Source organism: Herpailurus yagouaroundi, unplaced genomic scaffold (genome assembly GCF_014898765.1).
Source record: "Herpailurus yagouaroundi ecotype Mexico unplaced genomic scaffold, PumYag 180, whole genome shotgun sequence".
NCBI classification, from domain to species: domain Eukaryota; kingdom Metazoa; phylum Chordata; class Mammalia; order Carnivora; family Felidae; genus Herpailurus; species Herpailurus yagouaroundi.
Genome location: NW_024412411.1, coordinates 13,258,681 through 13,275,886, shown reverse-complemented (window position 1 = coordinate 13,275,886; position 17,206 = coordinate 13,258,681). Strand labels below are relative to the sequence as shown.

Genomic DNA, 17,206 nt, shown 5'->3' with positions numbered 1-17,206 from the left:
ACACACACACACACACACACACACACACACACACACACACACCATAATAAACATACTAACATAAGTTTATCCAAGTTTTATTAAGCTTTTATCTATTCTAGGCCTCATTAATAGCAGTAATATCAAGCAAACACTGAAAGAGCCCATCATGTCCCAGGCATTGTGCTGATGCTGAGTGTACATTTGCTTCTCTTCTCTGAAACTATAGGTTAGTGGAAGAGACTAAAAGTAAAAAGTGAATAAACAAATATATTTCAAGTTAAGATGGGAACTATGAAGGAAACAAACAAGGTTCTGGGAGAAAGAACATTAGGAGGATACATACTTTAGAGTAGGGTGTGGTAGTGGTCAGGGAAGGTCAGTCTGCAACTACCTAAATATTTCTTCATCATTAGTCAAATGGAACCATAAGATATGAATTTATTATAGATTTTACTTATTACCTACTTATTAGTACTTATTTATTAAATATATTAACAAATTAAAATGAAATGGATTAATTTCATAAATGCTACTAGTGCGTACTGTGTGCCTGGCTCTTCTCTAGAGTTTTACAAATATTAGGGTGCCTGGGTGGCTCAGTGGATTAAGCATCCCACTTTGACTCAGGTCATGATCACATGATTCATGAGTTCCAGCCCCGTATCAGGCTCTCTTCTGTTAGTGAGTCTCTGCCCCCTCCCCTGCCCTCTCCTGCTCGTGCTCTACCTACAAATTAAACATAAAAAAGAGAGATAGATGATAGATAGATATATAGATAGATAGACAGATGAAATTGTACAAATACTACCTAAGAGGTGAGTTCTGTTAATCTCCACTTTGCAGATGACAAACTGAAGCAGAGAAACTAAGGACCTGTCCAAGGTAGCATAGCTAGTAAGTGGCAAAGCAAGTTACATTAGCCTCTATGGACCTATTTCTCTATCTGTATATTGAGAATAGCACCTTGATGCTGCAGGGTAAAGTAGTTTTTAACAAAGTAAAATGGTAAATTTCTATTCTTACAATTTTAATATGTTATAATGTCACTGTTACAATTATGTAAGCTCTGAACTTCAAATATGACAGGGAAACCAGAGTTTTTACGATGGAGGATCCTACCCTCAAGAGAATTTACTGTATTACTAGAGAGAGATTGTCAACATGTATGACATAATGCATAATTCAGAATTACTTGAGATATCTTTGCTAAACTTAAGGTCTTGTCTGTAAGTGCTTACTTTGAGAGGGAAATGGAATTTTTGAGGATTAAAATATATTCACAAATCACTGAATTATAACTGAAAGAAACAAGAGATGGTTGAATCTAAGATCTTCATTTTATGGATGAGTAATTTTAGCTTGTCAAAGCAAAATAACTGAACCAAGATCTTAGAGATAATTAGGGCAAGAATCATAACTAAGAGTAAGGCCCCCAGATATGAAATTTTGGTCCTTTCCTCTTGTTAAGCTTACGTGTATATTTTGTTTCCCTTCTTGCTAGAAAGTCATTGTTTTCTAATCCTCTCCCTTCCTATGGGAGATGGATCAAACTATAAGTTTGTAACATTAAAGGGTGACAGAATTTATCACCTGGGATAAAACCCAGGAGAGTGATACTTTCTGATGGCTTTTCTATGAACTTTTAGAGAACTTTTTAAAAATAGCTTCAATGAGATATAATTAATATCCAATGAACTGAAGATATTTAAGATCTATAATTTGATAAGTTTTGACCTATGATACCATCCATTTAAGGTAATGAATGTATCTATATCACCCTCAAAAGTTTCATCTCTCCATCCAACTTCCTCCCCTGACCTTCCTTACCCTTATTCCCAGATTTTCCTTTCTGTCACTATAGATTAGTTTGCATTTTCTAGGATTTTATATACATGGGATAAACAATATGTACTTTTAATGTTTTCTTTGATTCAGCTTGGTTATTTTGAAATTCATTCAGTTGTTGTATGTACCAACAGTTCATTCCTTTTCACTCATCTGTTACAATATACATACCAATATATCTAACCAAAAGTCACAAAGATTTTCTTCTACTTTTTTTCTTTTTCTAGTTTAATTTATAAAAATGTCTAAACTCTAGATATTTAGGTCTATAATTTAATTTGAATTAATTTGTATGGGGTGCCTGGGTGGTTCAGTCGGTTAAGCGTCCGACTTCAGCTCAGGTCATGATCTCACAGTCCTTGAGTTCGAGCCCCGCGTCGGGCTCTGTGCTGACAGCTCAGAGCCTGGAGCCTGCTTCAGATTCTGTGTCTCCCTCTCTCTCTGACCCTCCCCCATTCATGCTCTCTCTCTGTCTCAAAAATAAATAAAACGTTAAAAAAATTTGTAAAGAGAGACATAATTCAAAATTTGCTGTTTTGCATTTGGATATCCAATTGTTCCAACATCATTTCTTGAAAAGATTACCTTTACCCTATTGAATTCCCTTTGCATTTATATTGAAAATCAGTTATCTATAGATGTGTGGAGTCTCTATTCTGTTCTCTTGGTATGTTTATTTATCTTTATGCCAGTGCCACACTGCTTTGATTACCTTAACTTTATAATAGGACTAGAAAACAGGTAAGATTTATTTCTCCAATTCTGTTTTTCCATCTCAAAGTTGTTTGGGCTATTCTATATTCTTTGAATTTCTATATAATTTTAGGATCAGCTTAGCAGTTTTTCCAGGACAAACAAATAAGCAAACAAACAAATATTATTGCAGAGTTTTTGATTGGGATTACATTGCATTGAATCTATAAATCAATTTTCAAAAAATGATATCTTAACAATATTGACTATTCTTACCCAGAAACATGGTATATCTCTCTACTTATATGTCTTTAATTTCTCTCAGGAAATGTATGTGTTTTTTCAGTGTACATGGCTTGCACATGTTTTATACAGTTTATCCCTAAGTATTTTATATTTTTATCTTATTATAAATGGTATTATTTTTATTTCAGTTAACATTTATTTACTGCTAGTACAGAAAATACAATTGATCTTTGTATATTGATCTTGTATTCTGCAACACTTGCTAAACTCATTTATAAATTCTAGAATTTGCTTTAGATTCCATGAAATTTTCTACATAGACAATTATGCCTTATGGGAAGAAAGACACTTTTATTTCTCCCTTTCCAATGTCTATTTATTGACTTGTTGCACTGTCTAGAACCTACCAGACAATGCTGAATATAAGTGATAAGAAAAAACATGTCTTGGGGTGCCTGGGTGGCTCAGTTTGTTAAGCATCTAACTCTTGATTTCAACTCAGGTCATGATCTTATGGTTTGTGAGATGGAGTCCCTTGTGAGACTCTTATGCTGACAGCACGGAGTCTGCTTGGGATTTTCACTCTTCCTCTCTCTCTGCCCCTTTCCCACTTGCTAGTGTGCTCTCTATCAAAATAAATTAATTGAAAAAACATTTAAAAAAAGAAGAGACATTCCGATCTTGTCCTGAAAGTTTTGTTTTTGTTTTTGTTTTTTAAGCCAGGAATAGATACTGAATTTTGTAAAATGGTGTTTCTTGTACCTATTGAAATGATCATGTGCTTCTTTTTGTTTTTTGTATTATTAAAAAAAATAATATGAATCATATTGGATTGTTTTCAAAAGTTAAACCTACTTGGTCATGATTCACTACCTTTTTTATATATTGTTGGAATCGATTTACTTAAAGTTTGTTTAGAATTTTTGCATATATAAGGGCATATGGGTATTTGCTTTGCTGGTAATATCCTCATCTGGCTTAGTACTAGGGTAATCTGGCCCCCAAAAAACAAGTTGGAAAGTATTGTTTCCTCTTTAGTTCTCTGATAGAATTTGTATAGCATTATTATTTCTTCCTTAAATACTTGGTAGAATTAATTAGTGAAGGCATCTGGGCATGGAGTTTCTCGGTGATAGGTTTTTAATTACAAATTCAATACCTTTAAATTTTTTTAATGTTTATTCATTTTTGAGAGACAGAGTGCAAGCCAGGGAGGGGCAGAGAGAGGTAGACATGGAATCTGAGGCAGGCTCCAGGCTCTGAGCTGTCAGCACATAGCCCAATGCAGGGCTCTGGCCAACAAACTGCAAGATCATGACCTGAGCCGAAGACAGACACTTAACCAACTGAGCCACCCAGGCACCCCTCACTATCTTTGATAAATATATGGATTAGCTATTTATGTTACTTATTCTCTTGAGTGAGAATTAGTATTTTATATTTCTCAAGAAAAGTATCCACTTCATCTAAGGTGTCAAACTTGTTGACATAAAGTTTTTTATGAGATTTTCTTATTGAACCTTTCATGGAGGCTATAAGATCTATAGTGATGCTACTACCTCTCTCATTCATGATTTTGATGATTTATTTCTTTCCTCATTTTTCCCTCATTAGTCTTCCTAGAGGATTATAATTTTATTGATATTATCAAAGAACTAGCTCTTAGTTTTATTGATTTTCTTTCCTTTCTCTTCTGATCCTTTTTATTTCCTTTCTTTTGCTTCTTTTATTGTGTTCTTGCTATATTTTTTTTATTGTGAAGAGTGCAAGCTGAGATCACTAATTTGAGCTCTTTTTTTTTTCTTATTCTTTTTAAAATAGGTGCTTAGTGCTATGTATGTTCTTTTAACTTTGGCTTTAAGGATATCCAACAAATTTTGATATGTTATGATTTATTTTCATTCAGTTCAAAATACATTCTAATTTCTTTTTTATTTGTTCTTTAGCCAGTGGGTTATTTATAAGTGTTTTATTTAATTTCCAAACATTTTAGGACTGTCCAGAGATTGTTTTACCTTGATTTCTAACTTAATTTCACTATGGTCCAAGAATATACTTTTTTTTAACATGGCTCCTTTTAAATTTATTAAAATTTGACTTATGGTTCAAAATATGTTCTATCTTGGTAAATGTTTCGTGAGCATTTGAAAATAATATGTGCATTTTGCCATTGCTGGGTGGAGTGTTCTCTAAAGGTACATTAGTTCAAATTTATGGATGGTTTTGTAAAGGTCTTCTATAACTTTATAGATTTATTTCTGTGAATTCTATTAATTATTTAGGGTATTAAAATCTCCAATTATAATTATAGATGTCTCTGTTTTTACTTGTCACTTTGGTCTCTTCAGAAAAACAACCCTGTCTCATCAACTCAGCAAGTTCATTGGGTTTCATTTGGATTCTCCCTCCCTTCATTGTGGCATGGATATTCAAGGTTGTAGATGGGGTAGTTATAGGACTTACCTTACTTGTTTCCTGTCTCTCAGAGTTCACTGTTCTTTGTTGGCTGGTGTCCGTACTTGAAATTCATTGTTTCATGTATTTTGTCCTGTTTTTTGGTTTCTTCAGACTGGACTATAAATCCAAGCCCTGTTACTCCATTCTTACTAGAAGTACAATTGCCATAAAGTTATATTTAAACAAATCACCAATAGAAAGCATTCAAATGCAGAATTGCCTGGGCATGGCAATACCACCATACAAAAAGTATTTTTAGACATTCTTAGCTCTGTAATCTAATTTATAACATGGCAATGTATTTAAATATGAGGTACATATGGCCTAATGACTGAGTGTTAAACAGAAATTTGGTAGCCATTACATATCAGGCATTATTCTAACAGGATGAAAATATGTGCACTCTAACTTTGTGGGCAGGGGCAAATGCACAATGAAAAGTAGTTGAAAAGAAACAGAGGATTGAAACATATTTACCTTTGCATTGTTTCCAGCACCATGCTGAGATTATAGTAGAGCTCAATAAATGTTTATTAAACTAAGCCAAGTTGCACTAAGTCAAATATTTGGTCAAGTAAGATTCATGGTGTACTCCACTTGAATGTTGAAGGTAATAGATTATAGAATTTACAAGATTAGAGGTGCCTGGGTGATTCAGCCAGTTAAGTGTCAGATTCTTGATTTCTTTGTTTCAGCTCAGGTCGTGATCTCAGGGTCCTGAGATTGAACCCCATGTGGGGCTCTGAGCTGGGCATGGAGCTGTGTAAGAGTCTCTCTTTCTGTCCCTCTCCCTCCACTCCAACCTTACACCCTCTTACACCCCCACCCCCACTCCATGCTTGCGCACTCTCTCTCCTAAAAACAAAACAAACAAACAAAAAAACGATTGGGCTTGAGTATAAAACATGTTGTTTGTGTTTAATAAAAACTAAATAATTAAGTAAGTAGGTAACGTGACCTAAATCACTGAGCCACCTAAAGCCTCCAAAAGTATACCAATGCACCTATTTAAAAAGTGGGGGAGGGGCACCTGGGTGGCTCAGTCAAGTTTAACACCCCACTTTTGGTTTCAGCTCAGGTCATGATCTCATGGTTCATGACATGGAGCCCTCAGCCCCTTATCAGGCTCAGCACTAGCAGCACCAAGGCTGCTTGGGTTTCTCTCTCTCTCCTTCTCCTGCTCCCGCATGCTTTCTCTGTCTCTCAAAATAACTAAATATTTTTAAAAGTGGAGGATAGATCTATGGAATTAATTTACCACCTCATGAGGTTTAAGAAGAGTTTCACTGAATTTATGCATATGGATGCTCTAAAAATTGGTCAGAGCTAAGATTGGTTAGCATTAGGAATAAGAAGCTATTGAGTTTGCATTTAAGAGTAGCTTTAGTTCCAGTGTAAATTTTACTATTAAACTCTCTTAGTGTCATATTCCTTCCAAACCAATCAGTAATGGCCTCTAATTCCCCACCCTCTGCCTTTGTTTTACTTTTCTTTCCTCAGGAATATCCCTTTTCTATCTTTGCATGTTCACATTTTACCCTAACTTAAGCTCTAGCAAAGTACTAAATCTTCCATGAGGCTGCCCTAATTTTCCCAATGGATATGTTTTTTTTTCTTTTTCATTGTTTTGTGAATAGTTTGTGCTGCCTCTTTTATAACCCTTTTTCTAAATTGGCTTTTGTTTTTCATGCCCGGATATTGTCCCTTCAATTAGTCTTTAAGCTCCTTAAAGAGAGCCTCACCATCTGATTTGTGCATCTGTGTATAGTACAATAAAAAAGTATAACACATGAGAGATGCTTAATATGCTTATTGAAGAATGAATGATTCCAAAGTCATTTTTTTTTTTTTATGTAGAGCTTCTACATGTAGACTGCAGATTATCTACCCTGTTTCTAAAGAGTAAGGAAAGGAGGATCTTTTTGGACATGCTGCTTAAATGAAAGAAGGAAGGGAGCTGACAGACAAGAGGTAGAAGAAATGCATGGTAGGACAGAAGATTCAGCTGGGGGCTGGAATAATGGTGAATATTTGCTCAAAGGATTCAGAAAGGATGGCTGAAATTTTGGAGGATAACCTAGAAAACAACTTTATATTTTCCTGTTGTTTGCAAAGAAATACTGAGCATTTACTAGGGAAGGAATATTTTCTGAAAGTTGTGGGCTGGCTGGTCCACAATGTGTAAGGAAGAAGCATGTGGCTGGGGCAGATGGGAGAGTATAAGGGCAGGAATGAAGGCAGAGGAGGGACTGTGGGTGTGAGCTGAACAGAACACCATGAATGAGAAAAAGAGAAGGTTGGTTGAATTCGTATTGAAAAACAAACTAATGGCAATAGCCTTATGGTGTGTACTCATGAAATATTAAGGAAAAATAATCTTCCTACAAATTAGCCCAGGTAGAAATTTTGGAAGATCAATTCTACTTCCAATTCCTTCATTAAATTTGAAAAATAATTGAGATAGGAGGAAACCTTTCAGCCTTTGAGATTTTCATAGTGCAAGGTCATTATCATGAACTAATCTGCCATTGCCATGACATAAATGCAGAAAAACTAGGTAACCCAAATCATGCAGCTCTTCTAAAAATATACAGCAAAAATCCTTCATTTATGTCATCAAACTGTTTCCCATAATTTGTGCCTTGTTTTGTACTCCTTAGATTTTTTGGGTCAATTAAAAGCACAATTTATTCATTATATTATGTATTGCCCTCAGTTTACCCCTTACCTCTAGAAATACTTGAATAAATGTCCTCCTGTTGGCTACATGACTAGCTCTGAGAGTACAGATTCCTTTGGAACTTGTGAGTGCTCAGTCTTTTCTTTCAAAATGCATTACCCCCAAGTCACCAATCCCACAAAGACTAGGGGCTAGTGGAGGAGCCTCACTTTACTTTGTGGGCTCCTGATTAGGTGAAGAAGTCCTTAGAATATGTAATAGATTTATTTAGTACTTTATACTAGCCTTACTGCTGTTAAAGTGTGCAACCAATTTCTTTGGAATTAACATGTTCAAATTCTGGGAAGACAACTCTCTGGTCCCAAGACTGTTTAAAGGCTCAATTCTCCTGGCATTATATATGAAAATTCTACTTAGAATAGCAAACAAATGTGACTTTTCTCTACTACATAAAGCAACAGAAAGGTCTTCTAACTGCTTTTATATTTTAAGATAAATAATTGACTACATTTTATACTTAAGAACCTTCTGGCTGGTCTTTAGGGATAGTTCCAGGGACACAACTCTGTAGTTAATAAAGGCAATGGTGCTCCATAGATGAAAAAATGTCATGTTTAGTTCTTAACTAAAGTGAGAAGAGAGTTGGACATATTAAATAACACTTTGAGAATGAACGTATATGGTTGCATTTCTCTCACAGCAGACAAGTATAGACACCTGCATATAATCATACATGGGTGTATGTAACCCACTGCCATTAATTTTACTACTTTTCACAAGCTACTCAAATTTTACCTTCATGGCCTGCCACCCAAATCTTCTGGTAGAAATTTTTTCACATCTCCTTCCCTCCTACTTCTTTCCCCCCACACACTTATGGTATGTGCAGTTTCGCCAGACCCGTGTGAAGACAGGGGAACATTGATGGGATTGCTTTTCACAAGTGTGGGAACGAAAATCCTTCCCAATGAAAACATCTGTCTCTGTTCAAGTCATGCCCAGTTATCCCCCAAAAGAAATGTTCTGATTAACTTTTTTTTTAAGTCTTAAGATAGCAGTTTGTGTAGCAGATCTAATTAAGAAGTTTATGTAACAGATCTGCAGGGTTTTTTCCTTCTTCAACTGGGTTCTTTGAGCTCAGTTTGAGTGTTACTAGCTTTCGCTATGCAACGGCCAAGTGCTTCCCGGGCTGAAAATTATCAGCTTTTGTGGGATACTATTGCTTCCTTAAAACAATGTGAGCAAGCTATGCAACATGCATTCATTCCGGTAAGGAAAATTTCCTTTTATTTTCCTAAATTTTTTTTCTTCTTCTTTTTCCTTTTATAGCTGTAGATAAATGGCATGTATTATATGCATTTAAAGATGTGGTATCTTCTCTGTAGCTTTTGTTTGGGATAAATATATCTCTGTCTTGCTCTGTATGAAGTCTGAATTCTTAATATAGCCAGACGTTGATCAATGAGAAAGAGTAAATAGTGGTCCAAGTAAACTCATCCTCTTGAAAATAGTAGTGTTTAACAAGTAACATGTACTAAAGAAAGGGAGCAAGATTGATATTTCTCATATTAATCTTTGATACAACTTGCAGTATGTATTTCTTGGCTTATTCTCTCAGAACTCCTTAGAATGGCTTGAATATCTTTTTGCAGTGGGTTTGATACATAGATCAAGATTCCAAAAGTTAGTTCTTACATTTTGGTTATTTATTCAAATGAAATCCACCATAAAATCTCTCTTGAAAGCGTGACTGTTCCTTTAGTAAAGCAGTGATGCACTCTTTAGAAATTTGTAAATGTAGCTGGTAGAAGTATATAGATATATAAAATGAATTAATAAGTCAGTGTCATTGTGCTATATATTACAGAAATAATGTTTGTGCTTATAATTATTTAACAGGAAGAATGAGGGTGGCTACATTAGATAGGCTGAGATGAGGTGGAATAAGAGTTTTAAAACATTTGATTCTTTAATTGAATCTGTTTTGAAGGATCAAGAATAAAAGAATTAAGAATGAAAGAAACTCTTAACAATTAGTCTCTGCTAAAAATGTACGTGGAGTAGCTTATGAAAAACATTATTTCTGATGTAGAAACTCAAGAGACATACCTCTGTCAATAGTTGGAATAAATCTTCTTTGAAGTTCAAGTTATTTTCAACTGACTGAAGTTAGGTGATATTGTATTTTTGTCTGTAACTTGGGAATCACCTAAATGTTTCAAAGACTGTGATACCTTTAAAATTCATCTCACGGAGTACTATTTTCTAGTTGGACCTCTGTAAATTGATCTTGATAGTTAAAGACATAAAACATAATTTTTGCAAGGAATTTAATGGTGAAAATCTCTCCACAACGGAATAAGTTATAATGATTCTACATTGAACTGAGACTTGATGTGTATAGTTTGCTTCTCCTGTCTTTATTAAGCTTTTCTTCCTTTGTTTTATCAGGGAGAATATGATACTCTTTGTGAAGCTAGTATCACCTCGTTTTGGAGCTTTCTCTGGCCAGGCAGTTATTTTCTCCCTTTTCTGCTGCTTGCATGCACCTCCCATTTATCACCTAACATATTTTGTTGCATGTGTTTTCTTCTCTGTCTCTTATATTGTCATTTATTGGAGTGAAAGAGAAAATTAAAGTAAGTTTAAGGAAGAAACTAACACTTATTTGTTTGTTTTCTTATTGTCCTGTCTTGAACTCCCTGAATATAGGATGCATCTATCTCCAGGTTCTAGAAGTGTGTAGCACAGCAAAGAGTGCTTGTTGAGCACTTAAGAAATGAAACCAAATAGCAAATCTCCAATTCTAGCATTTCCAGTTAGTACATGGCAGTTTTCATCAACAGCTTTGTCTATGCTGACCTCATAAAATTATCTCTATTTAAAACTATCTGGAGAAAACATTAAAACTTGACTAAAGCATCAAAATGGGGTTATGTTGGGAGTGGCAGTGTTTTGATGTAGGGGATAGACCCTTATTGGAAAAAAATAGCCTTGGATTTAGTTTCCATAGTCCATGGGCCACTCTTTCTTCCATTCTAATGTCTGTTCCCAATTCCCTCCACTGCACCATACACAGAAATTACCAGGTTTTTTTTTTTTTCAGGTTAGCTTCATTTTGAGTCCTCTAAGTCCTTTTGGAAGACATTAAGAATTTGCCAGTCTCTCAAATATTCTCAATTTTTTTCCGAGTCTTACATTAAATATATCATTATATCATAATTTTATGAGGATTACTTTTAAAAAACATGGCTATTAAAATATTACTATCAGCTGGAGGTAAATCTGTTTAAATTGAGCCTCAATTTTTTATCAGAACATGTAATTTAGATCTCAGAAAAAGGTCTTTATTTATTTCATACTTTATGCACTGTTTAAGCACAGTAATAATGTATTTCATACATACAAAGATACACACATATTTACACACACATGTACATACATGGATATATGGCATTCTGGCCCTTCATTATTTGGAATATACAAATAAATTCTAAAAATACCTATATTGGCCATGATGTTTTAAACCTATTCAGGAAATGACAACCTATATTGATTTAATCAATTACCTCCTTTAAAATAAACCTGATTTTCTTTTAAAATAAAATACTGGAAATGAATAATGTATAGGAAATATAGGCACATACTCTATAGCTATCTTAGGAAACCTGACCTGGTGTTTCACTCGCAGGTAAATGTTGTTTGTACGTGTCCTATGTCCTATAAATGTGTATTGCTAGCACATCATTAGAGTTGAGAGCTACCTAGAATGTCTGTACAATTTCTCAGACACACAATAAGCTATAGAAAGCAAAGAGTTTTTCAGTCACTGCACTTCTATGAACTAATAATAAACCTGACATACAGCCTCAAGTTATAATATAATCAACCCCAGAGAATCTGCCCATTCAGCCTAAAGTTTATCTTGGTGAAAGAAACCTAAAGCAGCTAATACCTGGATAGTGTAACTGTCCCAAATGGACTACACAAACAGGGAAGCCAACCTATGAAGTTTTTCACAGCTCAACTTTTTGGTCTCACATAATAGATCATGCCTTGTAATGGTGAGGTGGAGATCAAATCTGGAATCTTAGGTGAGTTCTTCTACTTGACCCAAGAACCCTGGGTATAAAACAGCAACACAGAATTCCCAGTATCTTTAGCATAAGTGCCAGCCAATGTAAGTTGTAAGTATTTATTAGATGGCTGAAGGATAAAAAGCTCTCTTTTGAGTCCCATAAATTGGTTCCATCATTGGAACTATAAGTGCATCTTTATAGACATTCAGTATCTTTGGGGTTCAGGCAAATCAAGGTTTTGCTGTTTTGTTATTCAAATGAATGGATATGCTTGTAAAAACAGCCCCATGATTAGTAGTTCTTTTCATAGAGACTGACCTGTGTTTCCATTCACTATTACTTCATTCACTTCACTCATATTTTATTGAGATCGTACTATGTTTCGTCATGGTCCTAGGCACAGGGTAAAGACCTGAATGTGCACTTTAACTTTTATGACACCCAGTCACTTTGGAAGAGACACTTCATTATCCCTTGCCCAAAAGGTGCCCCACTGTTTCTTGCTGCAATGTACAAAGTTGGTTTTCTTTCTACTACTAGTCACCAGGTTTGAATTTTGTCTAATGTGAATGTCATGCAGCTTACCAAGCAGTGGAGAGATGCTGAGATGATTCAATTAGGAGAACCCTGATGAAACCTACATGGAATTTTGCTCATGAGAAATATTTTCAAATGGATACACAGATGATTCTAACACCGGATACTAAGTGTTGAGTGTCCTGAGTACCCATGAATTACCCTAAGAATTAAAGAAAGGGGCGAGTTTCACAGAAGGGTATCAGCTAGATTTTGAAGGTTAAGTAGAATATAGACATGCAGTGATGATGGAGGAAGAGGACATTGAAGTGGAGGGAACAATAAAAGCACTTACTAATTGCATAAACATGGTTCATTTTTTCACCTGATCATTCATTCAACCAATATTTATTAACTACCTTATCGGAAAATTATGTAATAGGGCTGAGCATATAGCAATAAATAGGACAAGCTTAAGTCTGCCCTGAGGCACTTACATTCTTAGGGGAGGAGACAAACATGAACTAAACAATTATGTATATATCTGTATTGTACACTTTAATGCTATCCTGTGTGGTTCATAGCATTTCTCACACTTGCAATTGAGTATTGCACATATGTGCACACAGATACACAACTATTACCAGTATAGCAACTGCAGATATTTTTGCAAAGCCTCTACATATAAGGCAAATGGAATAAAATATTCTTTCCTATGCATATCATAGTCTTAATATACATGTTAATTTCCCTAGCAAAAAATTAGTATGTCCTGTCTGACACATGGTACCTGAGATTGGTACTTGTAGTGTAAAAGTGACCATATGTATTGAGTACCTCTTTTGTGTTGGGTACTGTTCTAAGCACACCACATATTATTTCACTAAATTCTGTCAACAGCTCTCTGATATGGGCACTATCCTCTCCATTTTACAAAGTTTACAGCTATTAAGTGACTTTCCCATAATCACATAGCTAGTGAATGGAAAGACCAGACCTTTAAACTAGTTATGTGGTTCCAGAACTAATTTTCGTAATGGGTTCACTAGAATAAGGAGAAAACCACTGAGACTAAAACAGTTGCAGTAGAAGCAGCAATCTAGGGATGTACAGACCACAGTAGATGTAGGAAGGTGGGAGTGATCCATCTGCCTGGAATGGAGGGGAAAGATGAAGGATGATTGCAAAGAAGAGAGAGGTCTTGAGATGGTTTTAAAACAAGAGAAGGAGATAAGAAAGGATGAAACAGTAGGTACAAAGGCCCCAAGGCATAAAAAAGCAGTATGAAGTGAGGGATAGTTATCAACTTTCCCAAGCCCTGATCTTCCTCTTTGAGCATCAGTGACAGCAAGGTCAGAAACAAAAAGGGTAAGAGTTGGGTCATTTATTTAAAGTCAGGAATCCTTCAAGTCAATCAGAGAAGAATCAGTGATTAAGTCAGGCTCATACTAAGGCACTGGAGTCTGAAGAGAATCTCCAGTGGAAAAAGAGATAACTTTCAGACACCTGGCTTCATAACCGCTTCTACCTGTGGCCTAGACTACAGGTTAACACCTGTCTGTGCCTGCAAGTGAGAACATGTGCCTAGAGAGGCAGAGAAAGCTTATGCACAGGTATAATAGAATGAAACAAAGATAGAAAGAGAAAAGGAGATGAGAAACCATATGGTCCCTAAGAAAGATGCTGAAAGAGATGAGCCTGACAGGAACAGAGAGAAGCTGGCAGAGACTTGTCTGTGGCTTCCTGGGTCCCTCAGAATTCCCAGTTCTTAGTTCCTGTTCATCAGATGGCTAACCTGCTGTGCTTCCTGCCCTTTCAACCTAATAGTTCAGATTTTGCTTAAGCTACTGTATGTGGCTTTCTATTCCCTGCAACCAAAGAACCTTAGCTAAGACAAGGGCCAGTTAGTGGCTAGTGTTCCAGGGACAGGATCCAGCCGTACAAGAAAGGACAGGACAAGAACTGGAGGGAAGGTGAGCAAATCAGCTGAGTACACTGGGCGTGAAAGGTGAAGTTCCATCATTCAAGACTTAACTTACATGACCTTCCACAAGACTTCTCTCATATCTTATAACCGGATGATATGCCTTCTCCCTTATTATTTCAACCCTGATAATACACTCCCTGAAGAAAAATAAGAGTAGAGAATGTACTCATACACTGATTTAATCTATTCCTTGTTATTGAATCATCACAATACCAACATGAAATGATCCTAATATTATCACCTCCATTTTAGATCAGTGGGGTCAGGTATCTTGTTTAAGATCCTATAGGTGGTAAGACTAGGAGAGAACCCAGGCCTTCTCAACCTAATCCCATCTCCTCACCCACCATGGTACTTTGCTCCTATTTCTCTTGTGATATTGTTCTGCTTTGTATTACAGAAATTTGAGGGATTTCTCTTATTTTTACATGACACCATAAACTCCTTATAGAGCAAAACCACGTGCTTCTTCTTCCTACTTTCTGCAGCTCCAAGTACAGTGCCTTAACTATCATGTTTGTTAAATAAATCTGTAAGCGCTTATTAATACTTAAAATGTGAGAACCTAGCAGCAATGGGATAATAATGATAGAATAATCCTTCTTGTCTGAAATACCTCCTCAAAGCCTATCTTTTTGGTTCCAGTATCACTTCTACAGACCTTGCCTCTGGTCCCTGGATGTTGACTTTGAGCCATCATAAGCTTAGGTCAGATCTAAATAGGATTTGCTCAATGATGAGTTTCAGTCCTAGTTCATGGTGTTCCAAGTGTGTTTTGTCCTTTCTGGATTCTAAATATTGCTTGACTCATCATCCTCAATCATGTCGGATTCATTTCTCTATTTCATTCCTCTTAGCCTCACTTCACATTTCTGTCTAGTAATACCCCAGTTTTTAGTCTATTTCCTCCTGAAGAATATGAACAAGGCTATTAATGGAATTCCTATTAGTGAAGGAACAAAGATGAAACTTAATCTATAGAGATATTCAACCTAAGGGAGGGAAAATAACTACATCAGAAGCGACCTGGATAATTGCAACAACCTGGGACTGCACGAACATTTGCAGATTTCTGGTAAAATGGAATAGAATAGCCACTTTTGTTTTTGAACAAAAGGCAAGAACTTGCTATCTTTTTATCCTCCTCTTTTATGCTATTTGCATTTTCTTTGACTGCTGGCCTTGTGATTCCTGTGCATAGGCATTTTTAGTTCATGAAAAAGTAATGCCAGGTACAGGATGCTTTCTCATTATCCCATTGTTGCTGATTGTAAAATGTTTATGTGGATTCATCACAATGAGTATCAGTGCAGATATGTTACTGTACAACAATATAAAGCCCATCCTCTGCCACTCCCACTTTCCTCACCCACTCCAGAAATTGCAAAAATAGGACCCAAAACATTTTTGTTACAGAATAGAAAACTAGGCATTTGTTCAGAGCTAATAATAGCAGTCCTCCTCCAAGTAGCACAACAAAATTAAAGCACACACATATCGAATTCTTGAAAACTTTAATGAGCTAATACTAAATATGTTGTACTTCTTTAAACTTCATTTAGATATTTTTACTTAGGGAGATGCTTAACAACAAAGGAGTTACTAATTTTTATCTTGAAAATATACTGCTTTTACTCTTGCTGCTGCTGAAACTCCTGTTACTCTGCTACTACTATCTTCTTTATATTGCTCTATCTTGTTGTAATTTTCAAAGCATTGCAAATTATATTCTTGGTCTTTATACCTTAGCAAGGTAGGCAAGACAGATGTTAACATCTCCATATTATTTATAAGGAAGTTAAAAGTGAAAGAGTTGAAATGGCTGGAATCAGAAGTGACTAAGCAGTAAGACCTAACCTAGCAGGACTAGAAGCTCAATCTAGTGCAGTTTTGTTGAAATTCAGACTCTTAGCTACTTTGAAAAACCTAGGTTTGGAGTCCTGGCTTAACTTTTGACCTCAGATTCATCCTCTGTAAAATTAGATATTATACAGATCTTTTAAAGCTTTTTTGTGGTTCAAATGAGATGTGAGTTAAACCCTTAGCACAATGTCTGATCAAAGCAGGGTTGCCATTATTAATGTTGCTGAGTTTTAATATTTTCTTAATAAATCCTTTTACAAATTGCATAGGGTTTTTATATATGATCCCATTTTCTTCTCAAAGAAACACATTAGGTAGATAAATAATAAGTTACAATCTCCATTTATATATGATTAGAACATTTGAGAGAGGTTAAATGAATTGGCTAAAATCATACTATAGGTGAGAGGAGAGTTATTAAATCTCAGTCAGATGACCCAAACCCTAAACTGCTTTTATTACTCTTCTTTTGATATTCAAAGTTAGGTTAATATTAAAATCAGGAATTATCCAATCCTTATTTATAGCTGGATATAACCTTAGACATAATTTAAAGAGTTAAGTGATCTGACCAAGTTCTACAGTGACACAACAGCCCTAGGCACCTCATCTGCTGACTCCAAGTACAAGACTAGCAGATGCTCATCCTATAACTTAAAAACATACCATGCAAATGTTTTCGTTGAGTTAGAGTGGGCAAGGAGGGGGTCATAAATTGCAAGGTTGCAAACATTATATTCATAAGGAAGTTACCATTACTTTTTCAGTTGGTTAAGGAAACCTTTTATAAAACAAATGAAGTTCTAGAGTGTCTTAGTTTACAGTTTCATGGATAAAGTGGTCTGGGAGTAAAGAGGA

The 17,206-nt window shown here is 35.5% G+C and overlaps 1 protein-coding gene across 6 annotated transcripts in view; it reads left to right on the top strand.

The window, feature by feature from the left end:
• Positions 1–17,206, top strand: part of DLG2 (discs large MAGUK scaffold protein 2) — a 2,103,489-nt gene that overhangs the window by 1,326,386 nt on the left and 759,897 nt on the right. The window contains exon 1 of one of the 6 annotated variants that reach the window (XM_040489716.1): positions 8,954–9,172. The exons of 4 other annotated variants lie outside the window; for them this stretch is intronic. In XM_040489716.1, the coding sequence (XP_040345650.1) occupies positions 9,068–9,172 (105 nt within the window). In that variant the 5' untranslated portion in view covers positions 8,954–9,067. Of the gene's footprint in view, positions 1–8,953; positions 9,173–17,206 lie in introns of those variants that run through there. One more of the 6 variants, XM_040489719.1, reaches the window with a different exon arrangement.